At 44.0% G+C, this 25,467-nt stretch overlaps 2 protein-coding genes and 1 long non-coding RNA gene across 3 annotated transcripts in view; 1 reads left to right on the top strand and 2 right to left on the bottom strand.

Annotated features, from left to right (window-relative positions):
- LOC117092753 overlaps positions 1 to 21,984 on the bottom strand; it is a 36,716-nt gene extending 14,732 nt beyond the window's left edge. The window contains exons 1-2 of the long non-coding RNA XR_004440899.1: positions 21,780 to 21,984; positions 4,291 to 4,490 (exon numbers count right to left, since the gene is read on the bottom strand). This is a non-coding gene — a long non-coding RNA (uncharacterized LOC117092753). The remainder of the gene's footprint in view (positions 1 to 4,290; positions 4,491 to 21,779) is intronic.
- Positions 336 to 2,336, top strand: LOC117092750 (V-type proton ATPase subunit E 1-like). The gene has a single exon (XM_033226828.1). The coding sequence runs from the start codon at positions 1,297 to 1,299 to the stop codon at positions 1,810 to 1,812; it is 516 nt and encodes a 171-aa protein (XP_033082719.1). The 5' UTR covers positions 336 to 1,296; the 3' UTR covers positions 1,813 to 2,336.
- A 1,795-nt stretch (positions 21,985 to 23,779) lies between the features above and the next one.
- The window catches only part of SLC2A1 (solute carrier family 2 member 1), a 32,492-nt gene continuing 30,804 nt past the window's right edge, over positions 23,780 to 25,467 (bottom strand). Inside the window, exons 9-10 of the mRNA XM_033226816.1 lie at positions 25,245 to 25,448; positions 23,780 to 24,870 (exon numbers count right to left, since the gene is read on the bottom strand). Coding sequence (XP_033082707.1) covers positions 24,670 to 24,870; positions 25,245 to 25,448 — 405 coding nt within the window. The 3' untranslated portion in view covers positions 23,780 to 24,669. The remainder of the gene's footprint in view (positions 24,871 to 25,244; positions 25,449 to 25,467) is intronic.

The following is a 25,467-nucleotide window of genomic DNA, read 5'->3' as shown; positions in this document are numbered from 1 at the left end:
CTTGTCTGAATGAAAAAAAACTTAGATTACAGGAGACTGGGTTTGTTACGTAAGAGAAGAAATGTTGGAAAAGTGTTTTTAGGGAATTGTAGGTGGTGGCTCTGTAGTGTAAGGAGGAAAAGTCAAATTCACTAAACGCTTATTGATAACTTTCTTTGTGTTAGGCTGATCTGTCTTGGGGACAGTGTTCCAGTGGCCTTCAAAGAGCAACCAGTCTAAGCCAGGTGTGGTGACTTGCACCTGTAGTCCCAGCTACTTGGGAGGCTGAGGTGGGAGGATTTCTTGAGCCTGGGAGGCTGAGGCTGTAGTGAGCCATGATTGTGCCATGCATTCCAGCCTGAGTGGCAGAGCAAGACCCTGTTTTAAAAACAAAAAACAAAGAGTAACTAGTCTAGAGGAAGAGACTGGATGAAGGGTATTAGTTACTGTGATTTGGTTTTGGCCTACATCTAGGTTATTATGGATTGCATAGAGCTTTGGTAATAGACTGAGTCCTGGAGAAGGTTTGGGTTGCCATGTATGATGTTGGTTGGGTTTAAGGTTCTTATTTTTCATTTATTGAGCATCCCTGTCAAATTCTTGACACCCGGAGCCTGGGGCATGGGAATGAGCAGGTAAGAAGACTCCCAGGATAGGCCCCGGTCTTGATTCAGGGTTACACCCATTGCTCTGTTAACAATGTGAGGAACCTAGCTAAAAATAGAGATTGAGATACCCACCAAAGCACAGACATAGGGGCAGACTGGGATAAAGCAGAGACCCATGCTGCCAGGCACCCAGTGAAATAGTGCATTTTCCCAAAGACAGCATGACTGCTGAGATGGAAGCATTACTGCCCGGTTCCAGAGGGAGGCTGTGAGGGCTGTCTGGGCTTCAGACTCAGTTTAGTAGAATTGCTCATACTTTTTACTTTGGCTGTGCAGAGGAAAGACATCTATAAAACATTGCACTCATTTGGAAAACCTGACTGTAGTCATTTTGAAGCCAAGGCTTGCTTAGAAAGTGTGGAAATTGATAAAGTAAAGGAAATTGATAAAGTAAAGATCTGCGCAAGAGTTTCCTCTGCCTAATCCTTCCACCTTCCCCATTCAAACCTAAACTCCAGCCTGCTGCTCTCCAGCCAGCATTGCTCTTGCCATGGCTCTCAGGGATGCTGACACGCAAAAGCAGGTAAAGCATATGATGGCTTTCATTGAACAAGAAGCCAATTAGAAAGCAGAAGAAATAGATGCAAAGGCAGAAGAAGAGTTCGACATAGAGAAAGGTCGACTTGTGTAAACCCAAAGACTAAAGATTATGGAATACTATGAGAAGAAAGAGAAACAGATTGAGCAGCAGAAGGAAATTCAGATGTCCAATTTGATGAATCAAGCAAGGCTCAAAATCCTCAGAGCGAGAGATGACCTTATCACAGACCTACTAAATGAAGCAAAACAGAGACTCAGCAAGGTGGTGAAAGATACACCCAGGTACCAAGTGCTGCTAGATGGACTGGTTCTCCAGGGTTTGTACCAGTTGCTGGAGCACCAAATGATTGTTCGTTGCGGGAAACAAGACTTCCCTCTGGTAAAGGCTGTGGTGCAAAAGGCAATCCCTATGTACAAAATTGCCACCAAAAACAATGTTGATGTCCAAATTGACCAGGAGTCCTACCTGCCAGAGGACATAGCTGGTGGAGTTGAGATCTATAATGGGGATCATAAAATAAAGGTTTCCAACACCCCAGAAAGCCGGCTGGATCTCATAGCCCAGCAGATGATGCCAGAAGTCCGGGGAGCCTTGTTTGGTGCAAATGCCAATAGGAAGTTTTAGGACTAAGCCTTCAGGAGGTAGAGCTCGTTCTCGGCTCTCCTGCTGTGATGTGGAAGATTCTGATATTTGAAGAAACACGAATGTTTCTGTAGCTTCCTCTTTACTGCCCCAATATTGCTCTGTATTTATCAGTGATGCCCCTCTGTCACTAACACCTTGCCTAATTGTTCACAATGGTGGAAAGCTTCATGTAATATGATCAGGACCCACCTCCAGTTCATCTGAAAGTAACACAGCATCCGTTTGGTTCTGCAGCACTAGGGGAGGGGGCAGATGGTGGCTGCATGGGCTTCCTGGGTCTCTGCTCTCCGTCTGGCCTAGAGGTGATGTGTTTGGTATTCTCGGCCCTGCAGTTCCCACTGTTGAGGCTTAAGGCATATGTGGCACACCACTCCTTCCAGCAGTTGTTGCTTCACTGTTACCTGTTTAGGCCCAGAAGTTTTCTCTCACCTGTACATGTGATTTAAAATCTAAGCCCTGAATATGCTTTATTTATTAAAAGAGTTATGTGGATTTTTTAAAAATGTGGAAATTATGTTCATGTTGTACTGTCAACAAAGATACAATTTTTTTTTAAAAAGAAAAAGAAAAGAAAATAAGTAGAATTTAAAAAATCTTTTTAAATGAAAGTATGGGAAAATAGGAGCAGAGCTGGAAGAGGAGCCATGCAGACCCCAGGAAAGAACAGCTCATGTTCCCTTTCCCTCCTACCTCCCTGGAGGCAGGAGCTAATAAGGGAAGATAGACACTGTGACACTCCTTTCTCAGTGTATGTGAGTCTGAGATAAAGGTGGAGGGGGACTTCTTCTGGGAGTGAAGAGGTAGTAGCCTACCCTCCTGGACAAACACAAACCCTGATGTTGTTATATCTGGGCTGAGGACAGTTGTCCATTTCTCACCACTTCTATTAGGGTTTTCAAGAGAAACAGAACAAATATATAATCTATTTGTTCTGTTTCTCTTGAAAACCCTAAGAGAGGTTCATTATGGAAATTGGCTCACATGATTGCAGAGGCCAAGAAGTCCCACATTATGCTTTCTGCAAGCTAAAGAACTAGAAAAGTATGTGGTGTGATTCAGTCCAAATTCAAAGGCCTGAGAATGAGGGTAACTAGCAGTCCAAGGCTGAAGGCCTGAGAACCGGAAGTGGGTCAGGGGTGGTGCAGGGAACTGCTAGTATAAGTCCTGAAGTGTGAAGGCCTGAGAATCAGGAGCTCTGATGTTCAAGGGCAAAAGAAGATGGGTGTCATAGCTCAAGAAGGGAGAGAGAAAACTCTTTCTTCCTCTGTCTTTTTTTTTTTTTTTGAGACAGAGTCTCACTCTGTTGCCCAGGCTGGAGCGCAGTGACGCAGTTTCGGCTCACTGCAATTTCCACCTCCCAGGCTCAAGCGATTCCCCTGCCTCAGCCTCCTGAGTAGCTGAGATTACTGGCACCTGCCACCATGCCTAGCTAATTTTTTGTATTTTTAGTAGAGACAGGGTTTCACCATGTTGGCCAAGCTGGTCTCAAACTCCTGACCTCGTGATCTGCCCACCTTGGCTTCCCAAGGCTCTAGGATTACAGGCGTGAGCCACTGTGCCCGGTTGCCTTTTGGTTTTACTCAGGTGGACCCTTAATGGATTACATGATAACTGCTCACACTAGTGTCAGTGGATCTTTTTTACTCATTCTGCTGATGCAAATGCTAATCTCCTCTGGGAACACCAGCATAGACTCACCCAGAAATAATGTTTGACCAGCTGTCTGGGCATCCCTTAACCCAGTCAAGTTGACATATAAAATTAACCATTACAAGTCTGCTCCTTGGGAACTTGGCATCCATATGTATCTCCTTAAACCATAGTTAGTATCCAAATAATGACAATAACAAGGTCATAATTCCACTTAACATGATACAACCATCCTGCATGCAACAAAAAATGCAGTAATCCCTTTTCCAGAAGACGAAGTAGTCTGTGAGTGATGTGTAGTCTTCTGATATCCCATACTTAAAATACTAAGATGTATTTTAAGTATTAACAATACTAGTACTTATAATACTAGTATAAAGTCAATATATCTTACATTACATGATAAGGGGTAACAAAGGAAAGAAAACAAAGATATTTGTTTAATATATGTATACATACACACATTTAAAAAAAATAGGAATGAAATACGACAATAACAGTCTTCTTTTCTGTAACTGATGACATGGTTGTAGCTCATACTTAAAACTACCATCTTTAACTACCTATTCTGTATTCCCTTTGCCTTCAGCAAGAACCTCAGCTGGTCTTGGTTCTTAATCTAGGAGGCCAGGGTTGGTTTGGGGGCGGAGGGGAGGTAAGCCAAACCTTCATTCCTAAAGGGGCTGGGCCATTCATAGTCCTGCCTGGTATGGGTTGTTGTAGTTTTCCATTGACTTTAACCACAGGACACAGTAAGACTGAGACATCCTAAGGGATCTCCTGTGTTCCAGACATATTTTTTCTTACCTCTTTTATGTCAGATTTCCCCATGGTAGTCATGGTAGTCCCCAGCCAACACCATAACTCCCTTATTGGCCTGTTGACTCAGAGGCATGAGGGGAGCCCAAAGTGGTTGGATGGCAGTCTTAACTTCTAGTTCAATGGAATTTAGTTCAATTGTCTCTCCTGGTGGAAGCAGTCCTCCCTCTGGATCCAGCAGAGCATACCTTTGTAGAAACAGGAAGCAAAATTTTTGTTAGCGGATCACTAGGGAATTAGTGTGTGGTGCCCTTCCCATTTCTACCCCTTGATTCCTGGACCATAAATCCTGACTATGGGAGAAACAGTACTGTATGTTGGACATTCATTCAGAGCACATACAGCCTTCTGGAGAACCTTGCCTCTGCCTTGCAAAGTATTGCCACTTAGCTGGCTCTGTAAGTGAGTCTTCAAAAGGCCATTCCACCATTCTATCAAGCCAGCTACTTCAGGATTGCGGGGAACATGACAAGACCAATGAATTCCATGAGCATGGGCCCACTGTTACACTTCTTTGGCTGTGAGGTGAGGTGAGTTTCCTGGATAGAAGCAATGTGGCATAGAATGCCACAATGGTGAATAAGGCAAGATGAAAGTCCCTGGATGGTAGCTGACAGAAGCATTGCATGTAGGGAAGGTGAATCTGTATCCAGAGTAAATGTCTATTCCAGTAAGGACAAAATGTTGCTCCTTTCATAATGGAAATGGTCCATTATAATCAACCTGCCACCAGGTAGCTGGCTGATCATCCTGGGGAATGGTCCTATATCGGGGGCTCAGTGTTGGTCTCTGCTCTTGGCAGATTGAACACTCAGAAGTGGCTATAGCCAGGTTGACCTTGGTGAGTGGAGGTCCATGCTGCTAAGCTACACATAACCTCCATCCCTGCCACCATAGCCACTTTGTTCGTGAGCCCATTGGGTGTTGACATGGGTGGCTGGGGAAAGAGGCTGACTGATAACCACAAAATGGATCACCCTATTCGCTCAGTTATTAAAATCTTCCTCTGCAGAGGTCATCTTTTGGTGAGCATTCATATGGAACACAAATATCTTCATGTCTTTTGCCTATTCAGAGCAGTCTCTCCACATACTCCTTCCCCAAATTTCTTTGTCACCAATATTCCAACCATATTCATTCCCAGTCCCTGGCCATCCAGCCAAACCATTGGTTATAGCCCATGAATCAATATATTATCGCACATCTGGCCATTTCTTCTTCCAAGCAAAGTGTAGAATCAAGCACACTGCCTGTCGTTCTAACACTGGGAAGATTCCCCTTCAGCACTGTCCTTCAAGGACGTCCCAGAGAGGGGCTGTAGTGCTGTACCTGTTTACTTTCAGGTGGTGCCTGCGTATTGTACAAAACCATCTTTAAACCAGGCCCAAGCCTTCTCTTTCTCTGTCAGCTGATCATAGGGAACTCCCCATGAGCCCATAGGTACAGGTTGAGAGAGAGAAAGAAAGCAGTGTAGCAAGAACGACCATGGGCATTTAGGCCACTTATTCATGTAACTCACTAGTGCCTTTAGGGACTGCTCTGGCCTTATTACATACATAACACTTCTATTTGATGATGGGGAGCTGCTATGCACACACAACTTTATGGCTTGGTGAGTCGGATAACACCTCGTTCATGATGGGCAGCTCAGGTAACATGGTAACTTTGTGGCCTATGGTAGGTGTTTAGTTTCTACTAAGGCACAGTAGCAGGCTAAGAGCTGTCTCTCAAAAGAAGAGTACAGTCATGCACTGTGTAATGTTTCAGTCAGTGATGGGCCACGTATACTGCTGTGGTTCCATAAAATCATAATACTGTATTTTGTACTGTACTTTTCTAGGTTTAGATACATGAATACTTACCACTGTGTTGCAGTTGCCTACAGTATTTAGTGCAGTAACATACTGTACAGGTTTATAGCCTAGGTGCAATAGCCTAGTTGTAGAGTAGGCTATGATATCTAGGTTTGTGTAAGTAAACTGTATGATGTTTGCACAATGACAAAATCGCCTAACAACACGTCTCAGAACATATCCCTGTCATTAAGTGAGACTCATGACTGTAGTTATCTGCCAATAATGTCAAGGCCTTGCTCCAAAATCCCAAAGGCCTGCACTGTGATTCACCTATGCACACCTGCCAAATAGGCTCCCAACAGCATCCCTATCTGCCATAGACTCATCAAGCACCACAGGATCTGCTGGATCATATGGGCCAAGTGGCAGAGCAGCTTGCACAGCAGGCTCAACCTATTGTAGAGTCTTCTTTTGTTCTGGGCCTCATTTAAAACTAGCAACTTTTTGGGTCACTTTGTAAATGGACCACAGTAACACAACCGAATAGGGAATATGTTGCCTCCAAAATCCAAAGAGGCCCACCAGGTATTGTGCCTCTTTCTTGGTTGTAGGAGGGGCCAAATGCTACAACTTATTTTTTACCTTAGAAGGGATATGTCTCACACCACTAGCCCTCTAGAAATTCCACTGCGTAAAAGACTCCTGAATTTTAGTAGCATTTATTTCCCACCCTCTGACATGCAAATGTCTTACCACTAAGTCTCAAGTATACTTCTTGCTCACTAGGACCAATTAGCATAATGTCATCTATGTAATGGAAGAGTGAGCTATCTTGTAGAATGAAAAGATGATCAAGATCCCTGAAAACTAAATTATGGCAGGACTGCGAGTGGATGTACCCCTGAGGTAGGGTGGCGAAGGTATATTTCTGACCTTCCAGCTGGAAGAAAACAGTTTCTGGTAGGCTTTATAGACAGAGGTGGCAAAGGCATTTCCCAGATCAATAGATACATACCAGGTACCAGAGGATGTGTTCATTTGTTCAAGCAGTGAAACCATGTCTAGTATAGCAGGTGCAGTTGGAGTCACCAGTTGGTTAAGCTTATGATAATCCACTCTAATTCTGTAAGATCATTTGTCTTCTGCACAGGCCAATTAGGAGAGTTGAATCAGATGTAGTGAGAATCACCACCGCTACATCTGGTATCACTAAACTCTGCAATGAAAGGAATGCAGTATTGCTTTTGTTTTACTGTTTTCCTAGGCGGAGGCAGTTCTAGTGGCTTCTAGTGGCCTTTTCCATGATAATATCATTGTCAGGGAACCAAAGTGGATGTTCTACTAACTGCTAAGTATATCTGTTCCTTATGCATCCTGAAACTGGGGTAATAACCACAGGATGGGTTTGGGGACCCCCTGAGCCCACTGAGAGATGGACCTGAACTAAAATTCCATTAATCACCTGGCCCCCATAATTCCCTACTCTGATTGGAGCGCCACAGTGACATTTTGGGTCTCCTGGAATCACGGTCAGTTCAGAGCCAGTGTCCAGTAGTCTCTGAAAGGTCTGATGATTTTATTTTCCCCAGTGCACTTACTGTGATTAAAGACTACAGGTCCCTTTGAGGAAGGCTGAGGGAAAGACGAACAGTATAAATTTTTGGTAGTGCACCAAGATCCTTCCTCCAGGGGACCTGGATTTCCCTTAATTCAAGGGGTTCTGGATCTGTAAACTGGCTCAAGTCTGGGAATTCACTGAGGGGTTGTGACTCTTTTTTAAAATGATTTGAGCTAGACTTATTGTTCACTTGATCTGGAACCTTTCTGCTTATACAGATCACTTCTAGGAACACCATGATTAACTAGTTAACGCCATAAGTCTGCAGGAGTCAGGCTATTCCTATTGCTGCTTTGACTCTGCTGTCCATTATAGTAACTATGCCCACCATACCTTTGGCAGTTTAGTGCTGCTACTTGGCCCCTGCCACCACATAATCTAATTACTCTGACTGCCTTTGTTTTCCAGTTCAGTGGCTGTGATTCCCACTGTAAGATCTGGCCTACAGAAGAGAGTGATCAAGGATGTTGGAGATCTCTTCAAAAATTTCATTTATTTATTTATTTATTTAGAGATGCAATCTTGCTCTGTCGCCCAAGCTGGAGTGCAGTGGCGTGATCTAGGCTCACTGCAACCTCTGCCTCCTGGGTTCAACCAATTATCCTGCCTCAGCCTCTTGAGTAGCTTGGATTACAGGCATCCACCACCACACCTGGCTAATTTTTTGTGTATGTACTTTTAGTAGAGACGGGATTTCACCATGTTGGCCAGGCTGGTCTCACACTCCTGACCTCAACTGATCTGCCCGCCTTGGTCTCCCAGGATTACACCCTCATAAATTTATTTCTAAAAGTATTGTGCAAGATGTCTTCTGGACTCTCTTCATATTTGTTAGTAGGTCTTAAATGACAAATCCATTGTGACATTCCAATTTCCCCAAGCCTTTGAATCCCTTCCTCTACATTAAACCAGAGAGATTGGGCATTTCCAACTTGCATCATTATGGGCCACCTTTTTCAGCCAAAAACCAAACAACTAGAGCCCTTTCTAACTTCCCCAAGTGATAACATTAAATGCAGAATCTCTGCTTAGTGGGCCCACATCAATAAATTAAGCCTGTAAAGAAGGAGCAGGATTGAAAAATAATAAATTAGGCCATCCAACTTTATGTTCCTTCTGCCATTATTATATACTCTTAATATCCATTCCCACACATGTTCCCTAAATTTATGCTTGTATAAGAAGAAAACTCAAGTAATTCTTTTGGAATATAACATACCTTCTCATGAGCCATACCTCACTTTAGGGGCCTGCTGGGACTTGAGTCTAGTTTGGGGTGTAGAAGAAAGAGGAGTGGTGAGGATGAGTCCTGAGAAAAATCAACATGATCTTGCTTAGCAACTGCTTTAGTGGAGGCCACTACCATCCCTCGGGCAATTTAGGATTAATCCCATTGGGCAGAGGTAGAAAAGCCAGTACCACTGCAGTCAGGGAGGCCATTTTTGTTGGGAGCGAGGAGGCCACTTTTGCTGGGGTTGGGGAAGCCACTTCTGCTGAGAGTAGGCAGGCAACTTTTTCTGGGGGTGGAAAGAACTCTTCCACTGGCAAAGGAGACTTATCAGAATTTAGGACTCAATGTCCTCAGCTTCATTAGGGTCTTCCCCTAAGTCCCCATCCTAACATATTGGATGGGACATTATTTCCCAATCAGTACCCTCATTTCAACAGTAGGCACTTTGTAAGGCTGGGTGTTCCACTTGCATTGTAATTCAGCCAATTACAAGATGAGATCTTCGGTTTCATTTGTAGCAATTTCAGTCCTGAGGTTGTAGGAGATAAGGCTGTCCCTCAGGGCACATGTAGAAGCTCTTAGACCATTTATGTGAAGCTCAAGCTGGTAATTTGAATCTCTGAGCTCATCCTCCTCTTTCACCATTTTGTTCAGTGACATTAGGAGCAACCAACCAATGGCATTATATTCCTTGGTTTTCCAAAACTGTTTGAAAGTATCATATACAGAGTTACTTAGGTTCTTACTTCTTATATTTGGTAAACTAGGAGCATCTAATGCATATCTTTATAAATAGCTCATGCAATAGACTACTAGATATAGAGTCCTTAGCATCTTGAAATCTAAGGAGATTGAAGAGCCAATTCCATAAGCCCCAAAACCAGTTCAGAAAACTCATCCTTAAAATTCTGTTTCTCTAGAACCACTCTCAGTATAAAAATCTGCATTCGTCAGCGTTCTTGAAAAAACCGGAACCAATAGGATATTTACATAGATATTAAGGGCAGATATAAGAATTGATTCAAGTGATTGTAGAGGCCAAGAAGTCCCATGATATACTGCCTGCACAAGAAGTCACATGATATACTACCAGGAAATATGGTAGTGAAATTCAGTGTGAGTTTGAAATGCCTGAGAACCAGGGGAGCCAATGATGTAACTCCCAGTCCAAGGCTGGGGGCCTGAGACCCAGGTGGCTGCTGCTCTGACTCCTGAAGTCTGAAGGCCTAAGAATCAGGAGCTCCAATGTCCAAGGGAAGGAAATGGATGTCCCCGCTCAAGAGAGAGAGAGAATTCTCCCTTCCTCTACCTTTTTATTCCATTCAGATGGGCCTTCAATGAGTTGGATAATACCTGCTAACGCTAGTGTGGGTGAATCATTTTTACTCAGTATGCTGACCCAAATGCTAATCTCTGGGAATACTCTCAAGACATACCCAGAAATAACGTTTTACTAGCTTTCTGGGTCTTCCTTAACCCAGTCAAGTCGACACATAAAATTAACCATTATACCATTCAAAGCCTGCCAGACACATCCTCTGATGAGGTGCCCAACTTGGGGGTGGAAGACACCCAGTATAGGAAGTAGGTATTTTGAGAGCACATTCAAGGCAGACTTAGGAAACAAAATCCCAAAGGCAGCCGGAAGAATACTAATTTGAATCCTCCAAAAAGGTTATCTTCAAACTGGGTATTCATAACTGTGGATGTTCAAAAACATTTCCAAGGAATATGTGAACATATTTAGCTTTAAGGGAATCGATTTCCAAATCCCGATCTTTACTTTCTGCATGTACTCTTTTCAAAAACCAATCTTCCTGAGAGGAGTAACATCAGCAATACAGCATAATAGGACGTCTCAGACCTTGTTCTTCCGTAGATACTGACTTAATATATGGTCCAAAAAACTTTTATGAGAATTCTAGAAACTAGTACCTGAGGCAAGCTCAAAGTTAAGAACAGCTATATTAAAATGGGTAAGAAAAACCATTTTCATTTAACTTACAATAGCCCTTTCCCAAAGCCAGTACAGCTTGGTGCTTTCAGGAGTAAATGCTCAACTTGATGCTTCTACCTTGCGAGGGAAACAGAAGAGTAGAATGTGCATCCAACATTCAGGCTTTTCAGAGGGCTCCCTGAGGGACTGGTTTCTGTCTTGCCTGACACTGAGTGCTGATAAAGTAAAAATACTCTGAATCCCTGGGAACTGCCGAGAATAGGAGGTATCAACAGTTTGTTGTAGACCCTGAGAACTTTCAGTACTGTAGACAGACACCAGAGGGAGCAAGAGACTACAAGCTTCTGAAAAGACATCAGCAAACCTCTTGAATTGGGAAATTACAGGCACAAGTCGAAGAATACATATCTCCAGAAAAGGTTTGAGACCGACCACTCCCCCAGACTGTTAGTTGAGCTGAATGTTAAAGGTTTTCCCCTTATGAAGACAATCCATAAAATCTAGAAGATATGGTCATTTTTCAAATCCACCAAGTCCTGCAAAAAATGACAAGCCATATGATGATAGTGGGAAACATGATCCGATCAGAGGACCAAATATGTCGCAGACATGCAACCCTAAAGAAACAGAGATCTATGAATTACCTGACAATGAATTCAAAATAATCATCTTAAAGGGGCTCAGCGGGCTACAAGAGAATCAGATAGATAAATGAAACCAGGAAGTGATACATATAAACCAGAATACCAACAAAGATGCAGAGACTGGGTGCAGTGACTCATGCCTGAAATTCCAGCACTTTGGGAGGCCGAGGCAGGACGACTACTTGAGCCCAGGTGTCTGAGACCAGCCTGGGCAACATAGTGAGACCCTGTCTCTAAAAAAAAAAAAAAAAAAAAAGACAAAATCTATTTTAAAAAAAGACCAAATGGAAATTCTGGAGTTGAAAAAAACAATAACTGAATTGAACAATTCACTAGAAGGGATTATAACAGATTTAAGTGAGCAGAAGAAACACTCGGGAAATTTGAGACAGATGATTTGAAATTACTGAGTCAGGGGAAACAAAAAAGATGAAGAAAAATTAAGAAAGCCTAAGGGATTTATGGGATACAATATATGATCCAAAGAAGCCAACCCTGAGACACATAATAATCAAACTGTCAAAAGTCAAAGAGAGACTCTTAAGGCAGTAAGAGAAGAGTGACTCATCAAGTACAAGGGAGCTCTTATACAATTATCAGCAGATTTCTCAGCAGAAAACTTACAGGACAGAAGGGAGTGGGATGATATATTCAGAGCACTAAAAGAAAACCTGCCAAGCAAGAATAATATTCAGGAAAACTGTCCTTCAGAAATGAAGGAGAGAAATTTGGTTTCCAGTCCAGCATGTAAGGAGCTTAGAAGATACTACTCCATCTAAACAAGTTAAAAAGCTGAGCAACAACAACAAAACCAAGCAAAAGCTGAACATCTCTTCTTAGATTTGTTAGAGGAATGAGACCACTAGGCAGATTGCTGCCTCCAAAATTGGAGAGACAGGAAAATACAGAGAGTAATAAGTTACTGGAAATGGCAACACATGAGCAGAAGCCTCTACAGGAGGTTTGAAAACAGGAATAGGAAAACCTAAACTGTAACTGACCCAATTTTTAGAGAATCAGTGTGGACAACTCAAGGATTTAAAAACTCCACCAGGGGCCAAGCATGGTGGCTCACACCTGTCATCCCAACACTTTGGGAGGCTGAGGTGGGAGGATTGCTTCAACTCAACAGTTTAAGACCAGCCTAGGCAACATGGCAAGACTCCGTCTCTACAAAAACTTTAAAAATTAAGTGGGTTTGGTAGTACACTCCAGTAATCCCAGCTCCTCAGGAGGCTGAGGCAGGAGAATTGCTTGAGCCCAGAAGGGTTGAGGCTGCAGTGAACCATGATCATGTCACTGCACTCCAGTCTAGGTGACAGAGCAAGACCCTGTCTCAAAGAAAAAAAAAACACATTTCAGGGGTATTGATTATGGAGACCCCTCAACACTTTTGTGATTTTTGTCTCTCAGAGCTCTACCAGATCCTCACAGTGAATCTCAGAGAAAAATCCCTTCATGCTTCTAGCAAAGGGAGGGGAAATAAACCATTTGCAGTATGCCAAAGCATTCTGTTGTTTTTAAAAAGGTCTACCCTCAGGAGAAATAATTTTGCCAGAGCCTAACCTATCTTGGGGAAGGGAAATACCCAACTCCAGCAGGCTGTAGCTTCCCATCTGGGGGAAAGGAAATACCAACTCCAGCTTCCTCTAGGCTTCCCCGTAGGAGAAGGGAGATACCCAACTTCAGTCTCCTCTAGTGGTTCTGCCCCCACCTAAGGGGAAAAAACACAAGCTGAGAAGCACTGGTGAAGTTCACAGTCCAGACCCACAGGCTTACCAAAAGATTGAGACCTAATAGTAGAACTGCAGAACACTTCTCCTCCTGCAACACTGCACTGTTACATTACTAAAGATCTATATCTTTTTTTTTCTTTTTCCAAGACGGAGTCTCACTCTGTCACCCAGGCTGGAGCGCAGTGGTGCAATTATAGCTCACTGTAGACTCGAACTCCTGGGCTCAAGTGATCCTTCTGCCTGAGCCTCCCAAGTAGCTGGGACTACAGGCAGGCTCAGTTAAGGTTTTGTTTTTTGTTTGTTTGTTTGTTTAGAGATGGGGTCTCACTCTGTTGCCCAGGCTCTAAAGGCCTATATACCACAGTTCCATTTCCCTAGTACAAAATGGCTCATTTTTTTCCAACAAAAAAATTAGAAGGCACACTAAAAGGCAAAAAAACACAGCTTGAACAAATAGTGCAAGCATCAGAGCCAGACACAGGCATGGCAGGGATGTTGGCATTACCAGACTGGGAATTTAAAACAACTATGATTAATATGTTAAGAGCTCTAATGGAAAAAGTAGATAACATGCAAAAACAGATGGACAGTTTAAAGAGAAAGATGAAAATTATAAGAAATAATAAAAAAGAAATGATAGAGATAAGAAAAAAACCACTAACAGAAATGAAGAAACCTTTTGATGGACTGATTAGTATACTGCACATGGCTGGAGAAAAAAGAACCTCTGAGCTTGAGGATATGTCAACAGAAACTTTGAAAGCTGAAAGTGAAGAGAAGAAAAACGTGAAAAAAAATGAGAAAGAATATCCAATCACAAAAATGTAATATAGGCATGATGAGAATGCCTGAAGAAGAAAGACAGAAAGGAACAAGAGAAACATTTGAAGCAATAATGCCTGAGAATTTCACCAAATTAGTGCCAGACACCAAACCACAGATCCAGGAAGCTCAGGAATCACCAAGCAAAATAATGCCAAAAATAAACAAACAAAAAAGCTACACCTACACATATAATATTCAAGCTGCAGACAACTAAAGATGAAGAAAAAACTTTGAAGGAAGTAAGAGGATAAAAAGCCACTTACCTATAGAGGAGCAAAAATAAGAATTATATCCACCTTCTCCTCAGAAATCACATAAGCAAGAAGATAATGGAGTGGAATACTTAAAGTGTTGAAAGAGAAAAAGCCAAAGTTAAGGTTAAGATTTTGTTTTTTGTTTGTTTGTTTGTTTAGAGATGGGGGTCTCACTCTGTTGCCCAGGCTCTAAAGGCCTATTTACCACAGTTCCATTTACCCAGTACAAAATGGCTCATTCTAGGATTCTATACACAATTTGGAAGCAATCAGATTAAAATAAATAATAAAAATAATAAAAATTATATCAGCAATCAATGAATTGAAAACAGGAAATCAATAGTGAAAATCAACATAACCAAAACCTGTTTCTTTGCAAAAATCGATAAAATCATAAGCTTCTAGCAAAGCTAACTAAGAAAAAAAAAGACATGAATTATGAATATTGAAAATGAAAGATCAATTCAAATCCCATGGATGTTAAAAGAATAATAAATGAATATTATGAACAACTCTATTCCCACAGATTTGATAACCCAGATGAAATGGACCAATTTCTTGAAAGACACAATCTGTTAAAACTCACATAAGAAGTAGACAATCTGAAACAGGCTTGCATCTGTTAAAGAAACAGAATCAATAAATAATAAACTCCTCAAACAAAAAGTATTAGGCTTGGATGGATCCACTAGTGAATTCTACCAAACATTTAAGAAAAAAATTATACCAATTTTCTAAACATCTTCCAGAAGATAGAAGCGGCTCCTTCTATGAGGCCAGCATTATCCTAATACCAAAACCAGATAAATACATTACAAGAAAACTACAGATAGATTTGTCAATTTAAAATAAATAAATAAATAATAAAATTTAAAAAGAAAAATACAGGCCAATATCTCTCACGAACATAGATGCAAAAATCATCAACAAAATATTAGCAAAGCACACCCAATGATGCGTTAAAAAAAAATTACATACCAAGACCAAATGTGATTTATTCCAGGCATGCAAGTCTGGTTCGACATTAAAAACTCAATTGGCTGGGCATGGTGGCTCATGCCTGTAATCCCAGCACTTTGGGAGGCTGAGGCAGGCAGATCACCTGAGGTCAGGAGTTTGAGACCAGCCAGGCCAACATGGTCAAACCCTGTCTCTAGTAAAATACAAAAATTAGCTGGGTGTGGTGGTGCACACCTGTAATCCCAGGTACTCAGGGAGCTGAGGCAGGAGAATCACTTGAACCGGGAGGTGGAGGCTGCAGTGAGCCGAGATTGCACCACTGCACTCCAGCCTGGGCAGCAGAGTGAGAGTCTGTCTCAAAAAAAAAAAAGAAAAAGAAAAAGTATTTCACAAAATCCAACATTCGTTCCTGATAAAAACTCTCAGGAAACTAGAAATAGAGGGGAATGTCCTCAACTTGATTAAACAATGTTCACAAAAACCCTACAGCTAAATATTATACTTAATGGTGAAAAATGTGAAGCATTATTGTTGCTAAGATCAGGAACAAGGCAAGGATGTCCTCTTCACTATTCCTTTCCAACATTGTATTGGAAGTCCTAGCTTATGCAACAAGACAAGAAAATGAAATAAAAGGTATGCTGATCAGTAAGGATGAAGTTAAACTGTTGTTGTTGGTTGATGACATGATTGTCTATATAGAAAATCCAAAAGTATCTACAAAATAACCCCTGGAACTAATAAGCAATTAATTATAGCAATGTTGCAGGATACAAGGTTAATATACAAAAGTAATTTGCTTTCCTATATAATAGCAATGAACAAGTGGAAATTAAAACATACTACCATTTATATTAGCACCCCCCATATTGAAATACTTATGTATAAATCTAATAATATATATGCAAAATCCCCTATTTTGTGGATATGGATATAGTAGCACTGTGGTATATTGTTTGAATATATAAAGAAGAGTAATGTAAGAATTTTATTGTAAAATGACAATATCAGCCTGGCATGGTGGCTCACACCTGTAATCCCAGCACCTTGGGAGGTCGAGGCAGGTGGATCACTTGAGGTCAGGAGCTCAAGACCAGCCTGGACAATACGATGAAACCCCATCTCTACTAAAACAAAAATACAAAAATTAGCTGGGCATGGTGGTGGGCACCTGTAATCCCAGCTACTCAGGATGCTGAGGCAGGAGAACTCCTTGAACCCAGGAGGTGGAGGGTGCAGTAAGTCGAGATCATGCCACTGCACTCCAGCCTGGGTACAGAGCGAGACAGCATCTCAAAAAATAATAATAATAAAATAAAATGGCAATATCACATAGCAGAAATTAAATCTCCTGCAAATATTTGAATTTAAGAAGACAAATTTGTAACTTCAATCTAAAAATAAGCAAAGGAAATAGTTTTTCAAATTCTTTTTGTTTTTGAGACAGGATCTTGCTTTGTCACCCAGGCTGGAGTACAATGCTGTGATCATAGCTTACTCATTGCAACCTCGACCTCCTGGGTTCAAGCAATCCTCCCACCTCAGCCTCCTGAGTAGCTGGGACTATGGGCATGCACCACCACACTCAACTAACTCTTGTATTTTTTGTAGAGACAGGGTTTTTCCATGTTGTCCAGGCTGGTCTCAAACTCCTGAGCCCAAGCGATCCACCCGCCTTGGTCTCCCAAAGTGCTGAGATTACAGGTGCGAACCACCAGGCCTGGCCTCAAAATTCTTTTGGGAAGTATGTGAGCAAAAAAATTTGAAGATAACTACTCTAGAAAAAAGACAGAGATGTGGAATCCATTTTGAGACAACGGAGGAAGATGGAAAAACTGATATCCTAGGTTGGGGTCAACACCACCCTCCTCTTGAACCATAATTCAAAATCAAGCTCTTTGTCCATGACAATTGTGAGGCACTGGGATCCAGTCCTTTATGAGGAGAATAGGACAAAAACAGTGAGTCTGAGAAGAAAGGAAATCCATTACCACTTAATAAACGTGCTTAAACCTTCTCACCTACTGCTTCACGCAAACATGTATGGAATAACTTTTGTAAGAGATTGCACATTTTAAGGGGAAATTTGTGATTCCCCTGCTCCCTGATAAAAACTGGGTAAAGGAAAGCCCAAGTAAATTGACAGGGCCTTACCAGCTGTCATTTCAAAGCATTAGTCAAGGCCTTTGACAAGCAAAGTGGGGACTGGGCAAGCTGGTTGGAGTTTGGGCCCAAAGCCTGAGCTGGGAAAGAGGCCAAGGGACTTAGATGTCTAAAATTCAATTTTAGGTTATGTTGTTATGATTTAAATCCCTTCTCCTCCACCTTCTATAAAGGTTTATATGAGCCTTGGATTAGTATATTCAACTGCCTACTCAGTGTCTTTAGCTGAATGTCTACCAGGATTCAACTTAACACATCCAAAATTGAACTTTTGATTCCAATTTTCTCAGTGCTCCCTTTCTCAGTTAATGGCACCACCATTTATCCAGTCAATTTGGCTAACTTTTATTTCTTTCTGTTTCTCAAACCTCACAGCCACCCCATTAGCAAATCCTGTAGGCTGAATCTTCAAAATACATCCCCAGTCTGACTACATCTACTTGTTGCTACTACCTGAGGCAAGCCACCATCATCTCTTACCCAGACAACTGCAACTGCCTCTTGACTGTTCTTCCCACTTCCACTCTTGCTCCCCTACAGTTTACAGCAGCCAGATGATCCTTTAAAAATGTAAATCAGGCTGAGTGCGGTGGCTCACGCCTGTAATCTCAGCACTTTGGGAGGCTGAGGCAGGTGGATCACCTGAGGTCAGGAGTTTGAAACCAGCCTGGCCAACATGGTAAAACCCCATCTATACTAAAAACAGAAAAATTAGCCAGGCGTGGTTGTGGGTGCCTGTAATCCTAGCTACTCAGGAGGCTGAGGCAGGAGAATCACTTGAACCCGGGGGGGCAGAGATTGTGGTGAGCCAAGATCATGCCACTGCACTCCAGCCTGGGCAACGGAGTGAGACTCTGTCTCAAAAAAAAGTAAATCAGATCATGTCACCTTTCTGGCCAATATTCTTCAGTGGATGACCACTGAAATAAAACCCAAAGTTGGCCGGGCATGGTGGCTCATGCCTCTAATCCCAACACTTTGAGAGGCGGAGGTGGACGGATTACCTGAGGTTAGGAGTTTGAGAGCAGCCTGGTCAACATGGCAAACCCTGTCTCTACTCAAAATACAAAAATTAGCTGGGTGTGGTGGCAGGCACTTGTAGTCCCAGCTACTAGGGAGGCTGAGGCAGGAGAATTGCTTGAACCCAGGAGGCAGAGGTTGCAGTGAGCTGAGATCGCCCCATTGCACTGCAGCCTGGAAGAGTGAAACTCCATCTCAAAAACAAACCAACTAACCAACCCCAAAGTCCTCATGTGATATAAGAGGCCCTACAAGATCTAGCATCCTGCCACCTCTCTGACCTCATCTGTGTCACCCTGGTCCAGCTACCCAGGCCTCCTTGCTGGTCTGCTAACACACTGAACATGGTCCTGCCTCAGTACTTTTGAACTTGCTCAGAAGGATTTTCTCTCAGATATATGTATGATTTGTTTCCTTATCTCATTCAGGTCTGTGTTCACATATCACTCCTTGAGGGAAGGCTTCAAATGATCTTATCTAAAACTGACCCCCATCCACATTGCCGCTTTCATCCCCTTAGGGTCGCTTTTTCCCCTTAACACAAATCACCATCTAAGTTTATCACACATTGTTGGTTGCTTATTGGGTTTCCCCCAACAGAATGTAAGCTCCATGAAGGCAAATCTTTGTTTTCTTATTGCTGCATCCCTGGCATCCAGGAGATGCTCAGTAAATGAATGAAGTGAAACTAAAGAAGATATGAGTTCCATGACAGGAAACAGCTTGTGGTAGAAACCCTGCACCTGTTGGTTTAGGGGATGTTGACCATCAGAACCAGAGATGACCTTAAGAATAGAAGAGATCCTGCTGGGCACCGTGGCTCCACCTGTAATCCCTGCACTTTGGCAGGCCAAGGCGGGTGGATCACCTGAGGTCAGGAGTTCAAGACCAACCTGGCCAACATGATGAAACCCCATCTCTACTAAAAATACAAAAAATTAGCTGGGCATGGTGGTGGGCACCTGTAATCCCAGCTACTTGGGAGGCTTGAGCCAGGAGGATCACTTGAACCCAGGAAGTGGAGGTTGCAGTGAGCCGAGATGGCACCTCTGCACTCCAGCCTGGACGACAGGAGTGAAATTCCGTCTCAAAAAAAGAAAAAAAAAGAAAAGAAAAAAAGGAATATAAAAGATCCCTGGGGGCCAGGCGTGGTGGCTCACGCCTGTAATCCCAACACTTTGGGAGGCCAAGGCAGGTGGATCACGAGGTCATGAGGTCAGGAGTTCAAGACCAGCCTGGCTAACATGGTGAAACCCTGTCTCTACTAAAAATACAAAAATTAGCTGGGTGTGGTGGTGGGGGCCTGTAATCCCAGCTACTCGGGAGGCTGAGGCAGAGAATTGCTTGAACCCGGGAGGTGGAGGTTGCAGTGAGCCGATATCGTGCCACTGCATTCCAGCCTTGGTGACAGAGGGAGACTCTTTCTCAAAAAAAAAAAAAAAAAAAGAAAGAAAACAAAAGATCGCTGGGAATTCACAGAAAGCTTGGGGGTGATTACCAGACTTTCTGAAGCGTTTGGAAGGGGGAAGATGATGTAACTTCAGCTGACATCTGCATTACAATATATATGAACTTATTTCATTTTAGTATTACAACAGACAAAGAAACAGAAGATCAGAAAGGTGAAGTGACTTGCCCAAGATTATTCAGCTAAATAGCAGAGCTAAATAGCTAAATCAGCTATTTCTGACTCCAGAAACCATATTTTTTCCAAGACCCTAAGCATGACTTAGGAGGAAACTTGGCAACAAATGTGTGCTCAGTTAGGCAATGGTTCAAATAATTAAGCAAATGTTTCATAAAGTGATAGCTAATTTGGTATTTTGATATCAGATAATCCTCTGGAGAGACCAAAGGCAGACCAGGAGAAAGGAGCTTGAACAAAAAGTTTTAGGGTGAGGAGCTGTCCTAGGAACATAGAGTACATCAACTTTGCTGGAGATTAGGGTGTGGAAGGAATGTATTGGGAGATAAGGTCTGCAAAGGCCAGAATGTGGTTAAGGAATTTGGGCTTTATCATGAGAAAGTGGGGAGTATTAACCCATAGAATAATGTGGTCAGAATACATTTTTAGGAAGATCATTTGGGAAGCCAGGGTCAGGGTTACTGGATGGATTTGCTGTAGTAGGACCAGTCAAGGGTTTCCTCCAAAGCAATGTAGTATCTCTGAAACCCTGAAAGGGTGATGTTAAACCCTGCCTTGATCGAAATGTTCACAAAACAGCCACTAGTTCGCAGGAGTGTGCCAATGAATGAATGAGCCAAACTCCCAACTAGCACAGCTTCCCTTCTCTCACTCCTTGAGCTGTGGTGGGATATGATCACCTGGTGGATAACAGGAGTAGGTGGGAGGGCAATCTCTTCGGAGGAAACTTCAAAGGCCCAGAGGAGAAGGAGAATGTGATCAGAGAATAGAGTGGATGGATGGCTGGAGGATAGGGTTGGAGTTGAGTGGGGCCAGCGGTGAGGGAGAGAGCTTGATCATGAATGACTTGAATTTTCAGGTTAAGAAACACAGACATTATCCTGAGAGAAATGAGGAACCCAGGAAGGTTTTTAAGTAGGAGAGAGACATAACTAGATTTGAATTTTAGGAAGATCATCGATTGCAGTGTGGAGAACGAGGAGGAAGGAGGAAGCAGAGAGATCAGTGAGAAGGCAGTTGCAGTGATCCTGGGAGAGGTGACGAGTGGCCAGCACTAGGGGCAGCAATTGCAATGGACAGATGGGCCAGAATTGTAGGAGACTTATGAAATAAAAATCGTAGAATGAAAAAGGGGCCACTAAAAATGTAGTTGACACAAGAGAATGAATATCCTTTCCGTATTATTAAATGCATCCTGAATTGTCAGATCGTCTACCTAAAATTGCACTGGAAGAACTCAGATTTCAGAACTTCTTGACTTCTAAATTCTACTTCATTCATTCAATAATCCTGACCAGAGTCTGTGGTGGGAAGTGGGGACCAAGGAACGGCTCAGTCCTGTACCTGCGGCAGCTGCCCCCGCTCCCGCCCCCGCCCCCAGTGTGGTGGAAAGATAGTCAATTCCGGTACAGCGTAGAGAGCGCTTTGATGGAGGAAATACAAGCCGATGTAGTGTCCCCTGGAAAACCTGATCCAGAATGCTTCCAGGGAGAGGAGATTTTGCGTCTAGGATTTCAAATGAAACATCTCATAACACTGTCAGTGAAACAACTAAGCACTGCTGGGAAAAGATGGTGGCCTGCCGGGAAAAGATGGTGGCCTGGAAAACAGTCCCGTTATCTATTTACCCCTTTTCGTCAGAAACCGTAGGCGTCGCCTTATGTGGGATAGGAACCCGGGTGAGCTACGTCCCCAGGGATGCCCAGCGATACACAAGTCACCGTCACTCCCTCCAGAGTAAATAGCATCGCCTGACAAGCAGGTAGGTGTCCAGGTCGTCCTCAAGGGCCAGCGCCTGGAACCGCCAGGGCGTGATTGGTGGAGTCTTGGAGCCCGCCCCCCGTAGGGCCCAAAAATTCGTCTCTGATTGGTGGAGACGCCACCTGGCCCCGCCCCTCCCTAATCATGTCTGGGCGCAGCCGGCGGCCGGGCTTTGGGGACCGCTGTGAGGTCTGGGGAGGATGCGCCATCGACCCCGGCAGTAGGCGGCCGAACCTTGGTCCCAAATTTTCTACCCCGGGGTGGATTGCGACCCCTAGAGGAAAGGCGTCGGGGGACCGACTGGCAGCTGTGCCGCTGCGGCACTCTGGGACACCCTGAGGGCGGGCCGGGCTCCCTGCGCCTGCGCTAACATTTTGCAGTTTGGGAAATGGCGGTGCTCGGGGACGTGGCGGGAGGGAGCTGCGAGTGGATTGTCAGGCCTTTTCAGACCGGGGTCTGGATCCCCGGGCCGGGGCGGGGCCGGGGTGCTGCCTGGCTCTGCCAACTTTCGGGGCCCTAGCGTGTGAATAAGCTCCGCGCGTCATCCGCCTTGTGGTCCTCGCGTACGGCCACCGGCGCGGGGCTCCCACCCATCCCCACCCCACCCCGTCTGTTTCCTTTCCGGTCCAGTGGGGACAGCCTCTGAGTGAAGAGCGTCGTAGGAGTAAGATACCCGAGTGGCAACCCTGACAGCCTAGGCCCCGGCCTCTTCTTCTCGCCCTGTCCCCCACCCTCTCCCGCACGGGGACCCGGATGACTCCTTTCAACAGAAGTCTTTTGGGAGCATGTGATAAGGCTTCCTTTCACCTGGCCTCAGCCCTTCATCAGTTAACCGCCCTGTCCCCAGGCTCAGGCAGGGCACATCCTTCTCAATCTGCTCTCCTTTGTGAGATGCAAATGGATGTCCTCATAGATTCTTTATACCTAATGGTAATACATATAGGTATTTCCATTTGCTAAGTGCCAGTTTTCCCTTCTCACACCCTTCTTACAACCCCTCTTCATGTCAGGGAGACAAAAAATTAGTTACAAAAACAAATTTCTCCCAGATTTTGTCAGCTGAGCCTCTAGAGACAAATATCCTTGGTGTTTTATTTCCTGAAGTATTTTCTGAGTGCCTGCTGTGCATCAAGCACTGTACTGAATAGTGCCGAGGACCCACAGGAACCAAATCGGCATCTTCTCATGAAACTCAGACTAGTGGCAGAAAACTGGACTTGTGATGAAGGAACAGATGAAGTGCTCTGAAAATTCAGGGGTGAAGGAGGAAGATAAGCTGTCTTTAGAGAGGAAACAGTAGCATATAGAGGAACCAGAGGGGGCAATTCCAAATGAAATGAACACCAGGCAGCTTGACAGCTCACTGGGCCCATACAAACAACATGGTTCATTTTGTGTGGGGGCGGGGGGGGGGGGGGGGGGGTGCGGGAGGTGGGTGGAGTTAATGGAGTAGGGGTTGTATAGTACCATTGTTAAAAGCAGGGGTTTTAGCTTATTCACTGTACGACTTCAGGCACATAACCTCTTTGAGCCTGTCAAATAAAGGTACAGTATTTACTTCACATTCAAAATAATGCATTTCAAGCCTGAGCATCACGGTTGGCACAAAACTGCTGTCTTTTTGAACACCAACTATCAAATATTATGTGATAGAAATGCCTTGAATGTCAAGATAAAGAATGTATATATTCTCTGGGTCACAGGGATCAAACAGATTTTTGAGCAATAGAGGACACTGATGAGAGGTGCGCATAAGGGACTGGATCCTGAGTCAAAGTCTAAGCCGCTGAAGTGGTTGCAACCCCACTTACTTTTGTCTCACTCCCATCCAAACCTCCCTACCCTCAATCCACAAGCATTTCAAAACCATGTTTCTAAAAACCAGCCATTTATATCTGTTTAGGTAAGTAACAGGAGTGAGGTGGTGTATTTACAAGTTGGCTTGTCCAGATATACTATAACTTAGTGTCTGTATTTAATATTGACAACCAAAAAATATATATAAATATCTTGCATCTATACACAACAGGGCAGGAGTCTCCGTGTCTTCTTGAGCAGTGAGTTTGCAGGCTCCCACAGGCCCTCTTCTCATGGTGATAGTGTGGCCCTCAGTGCAAAGGAGACTAGAACCCGGCAGCCCAGACTGGCCCTTCCCCTCTCCTCCCTGCACTCCAGTGCTCCCAACTGGTCTCATGTAAGGAAAGATTAATTTGAGTGGTTGGGTAGGAAGAGATGGGAATGGGCAAATCCTAATGGAGCCTGACCCCTAGAGTGGGGAGATCCAGGCCAGCAGAAGGGGTGGCCATAGCCACCTCCTGGGATAGAAGCCTTGTAGTTCATAGTTCGATTAGTGTGTCCTTAGGACATAGGTCCGGCCCTACAGATTAGCTTGGTGAAGAAGGCAAGTGTCTGGACAGGGCTTAGTTCCCCACCCTCAGGCACTGAGCCATTCAGGGTGAAGCCTGGGATGTGGGTAGAGGAGACTCAGGCTGATATAAAAATAACAAAATCAGTAATAAAAAAATTATAAAACCTGTTGCTTGTCTGAATAGATTTGAGCAACAGTCCTGCTTTCGTTAAAATCCTGGAGCTGTTAAGTCCTGAATATTCTTCTGGACATCATTGCTGGCTGGAGAAAGGAGCCCCAGGCCCGGCTCGGCTGACATCTGTCAGTTTGGAAGTCTCATCCAGCTGCCTGTGCTCCTGAGAGATCCTTAGGGCTGCTGGGAGCAGGCCGGGCTGGTGGTCTGGGGCGCCTCACACTTGGGAATCAGCCCCCAGGGGATGGAACAGCTCCTCGGGTGTCTTGTCACTTTGGCTGGCTCCCCCCTGCCGGAAGCCGGAAGCAATCTCATCGAAGGTCCGGCCTTTAGTCTCGGGAACTTTGAAGTAGGTGAAGATGAAGAACAGAACCAGGAGCACAGTGAAGATGATGAAGACGTAGGGACCACACAGTTGCTGAAAGACATACGGACACGCTTGGTTGGAGTCATGACCCTACATCCTGGCTGTAGGACTTTGGATAAGTCACTTTACCTTTGGGCATTTGAGCTGAAAAAGGGAACATCCACCTCCCCAGGAAGGCTATCATAATTGAATGAGATCACACTTGCATCTAGCGTGTAATAGGCTCCAGGAGCACCACTCAAGGCTAAGGGGAGAACCCTGGAGTTGAGGTCAGCATTCTTGGTCACGTGACCTGGGCTTCCTACCCTCGGTTTCCTCCTCAGCATGATTCCTAATGAGAATGCTGGGCCAGCACTTTGCACAGCACTGTGGGGTCATGCGTGCGGGCGAGAAATGGTGAGTATAGAGACAGTGGGGATTCTCACCTCCACATACTGGAAGCACATGCCCACAATGAAATTTGAGGTCCAGTTGGAGAAGCCTGCAACAGCAATGGCAGCTGGACGTGGACCCTGGCTGAAGAGTTCAGCCACGATGAACCATGGAATGGGGCCAGGACCCACTTCAAAGAAGGCCACAAAGCCAAAGATGGCTACGATGCTCAGATAGGACATCCAGGGTAGTTGCTCCTGTTGAGGATGACGAAGA

Source organism: Trachypithecus francoisi, unplaced genomic scaffold, assembly GCF_009764315.1.
Source record: "Trachypithecus francoisi isolate TF-2019V2 unplaced genomic scaffold, Tfra_2.0 Lachesis_group12, whole genome shotgun sequence".
In the NCBI taxonomy this organism is placed as follows: Eukaryota; Metazoa; Chordata; class Mammalia; order Primates; family Cercopithecidae; genus Trachypithecus; species Trachypithecus francoisi.
This window is presented reverse-complemented; position numbering and strand designations above follow the sequence as displayed.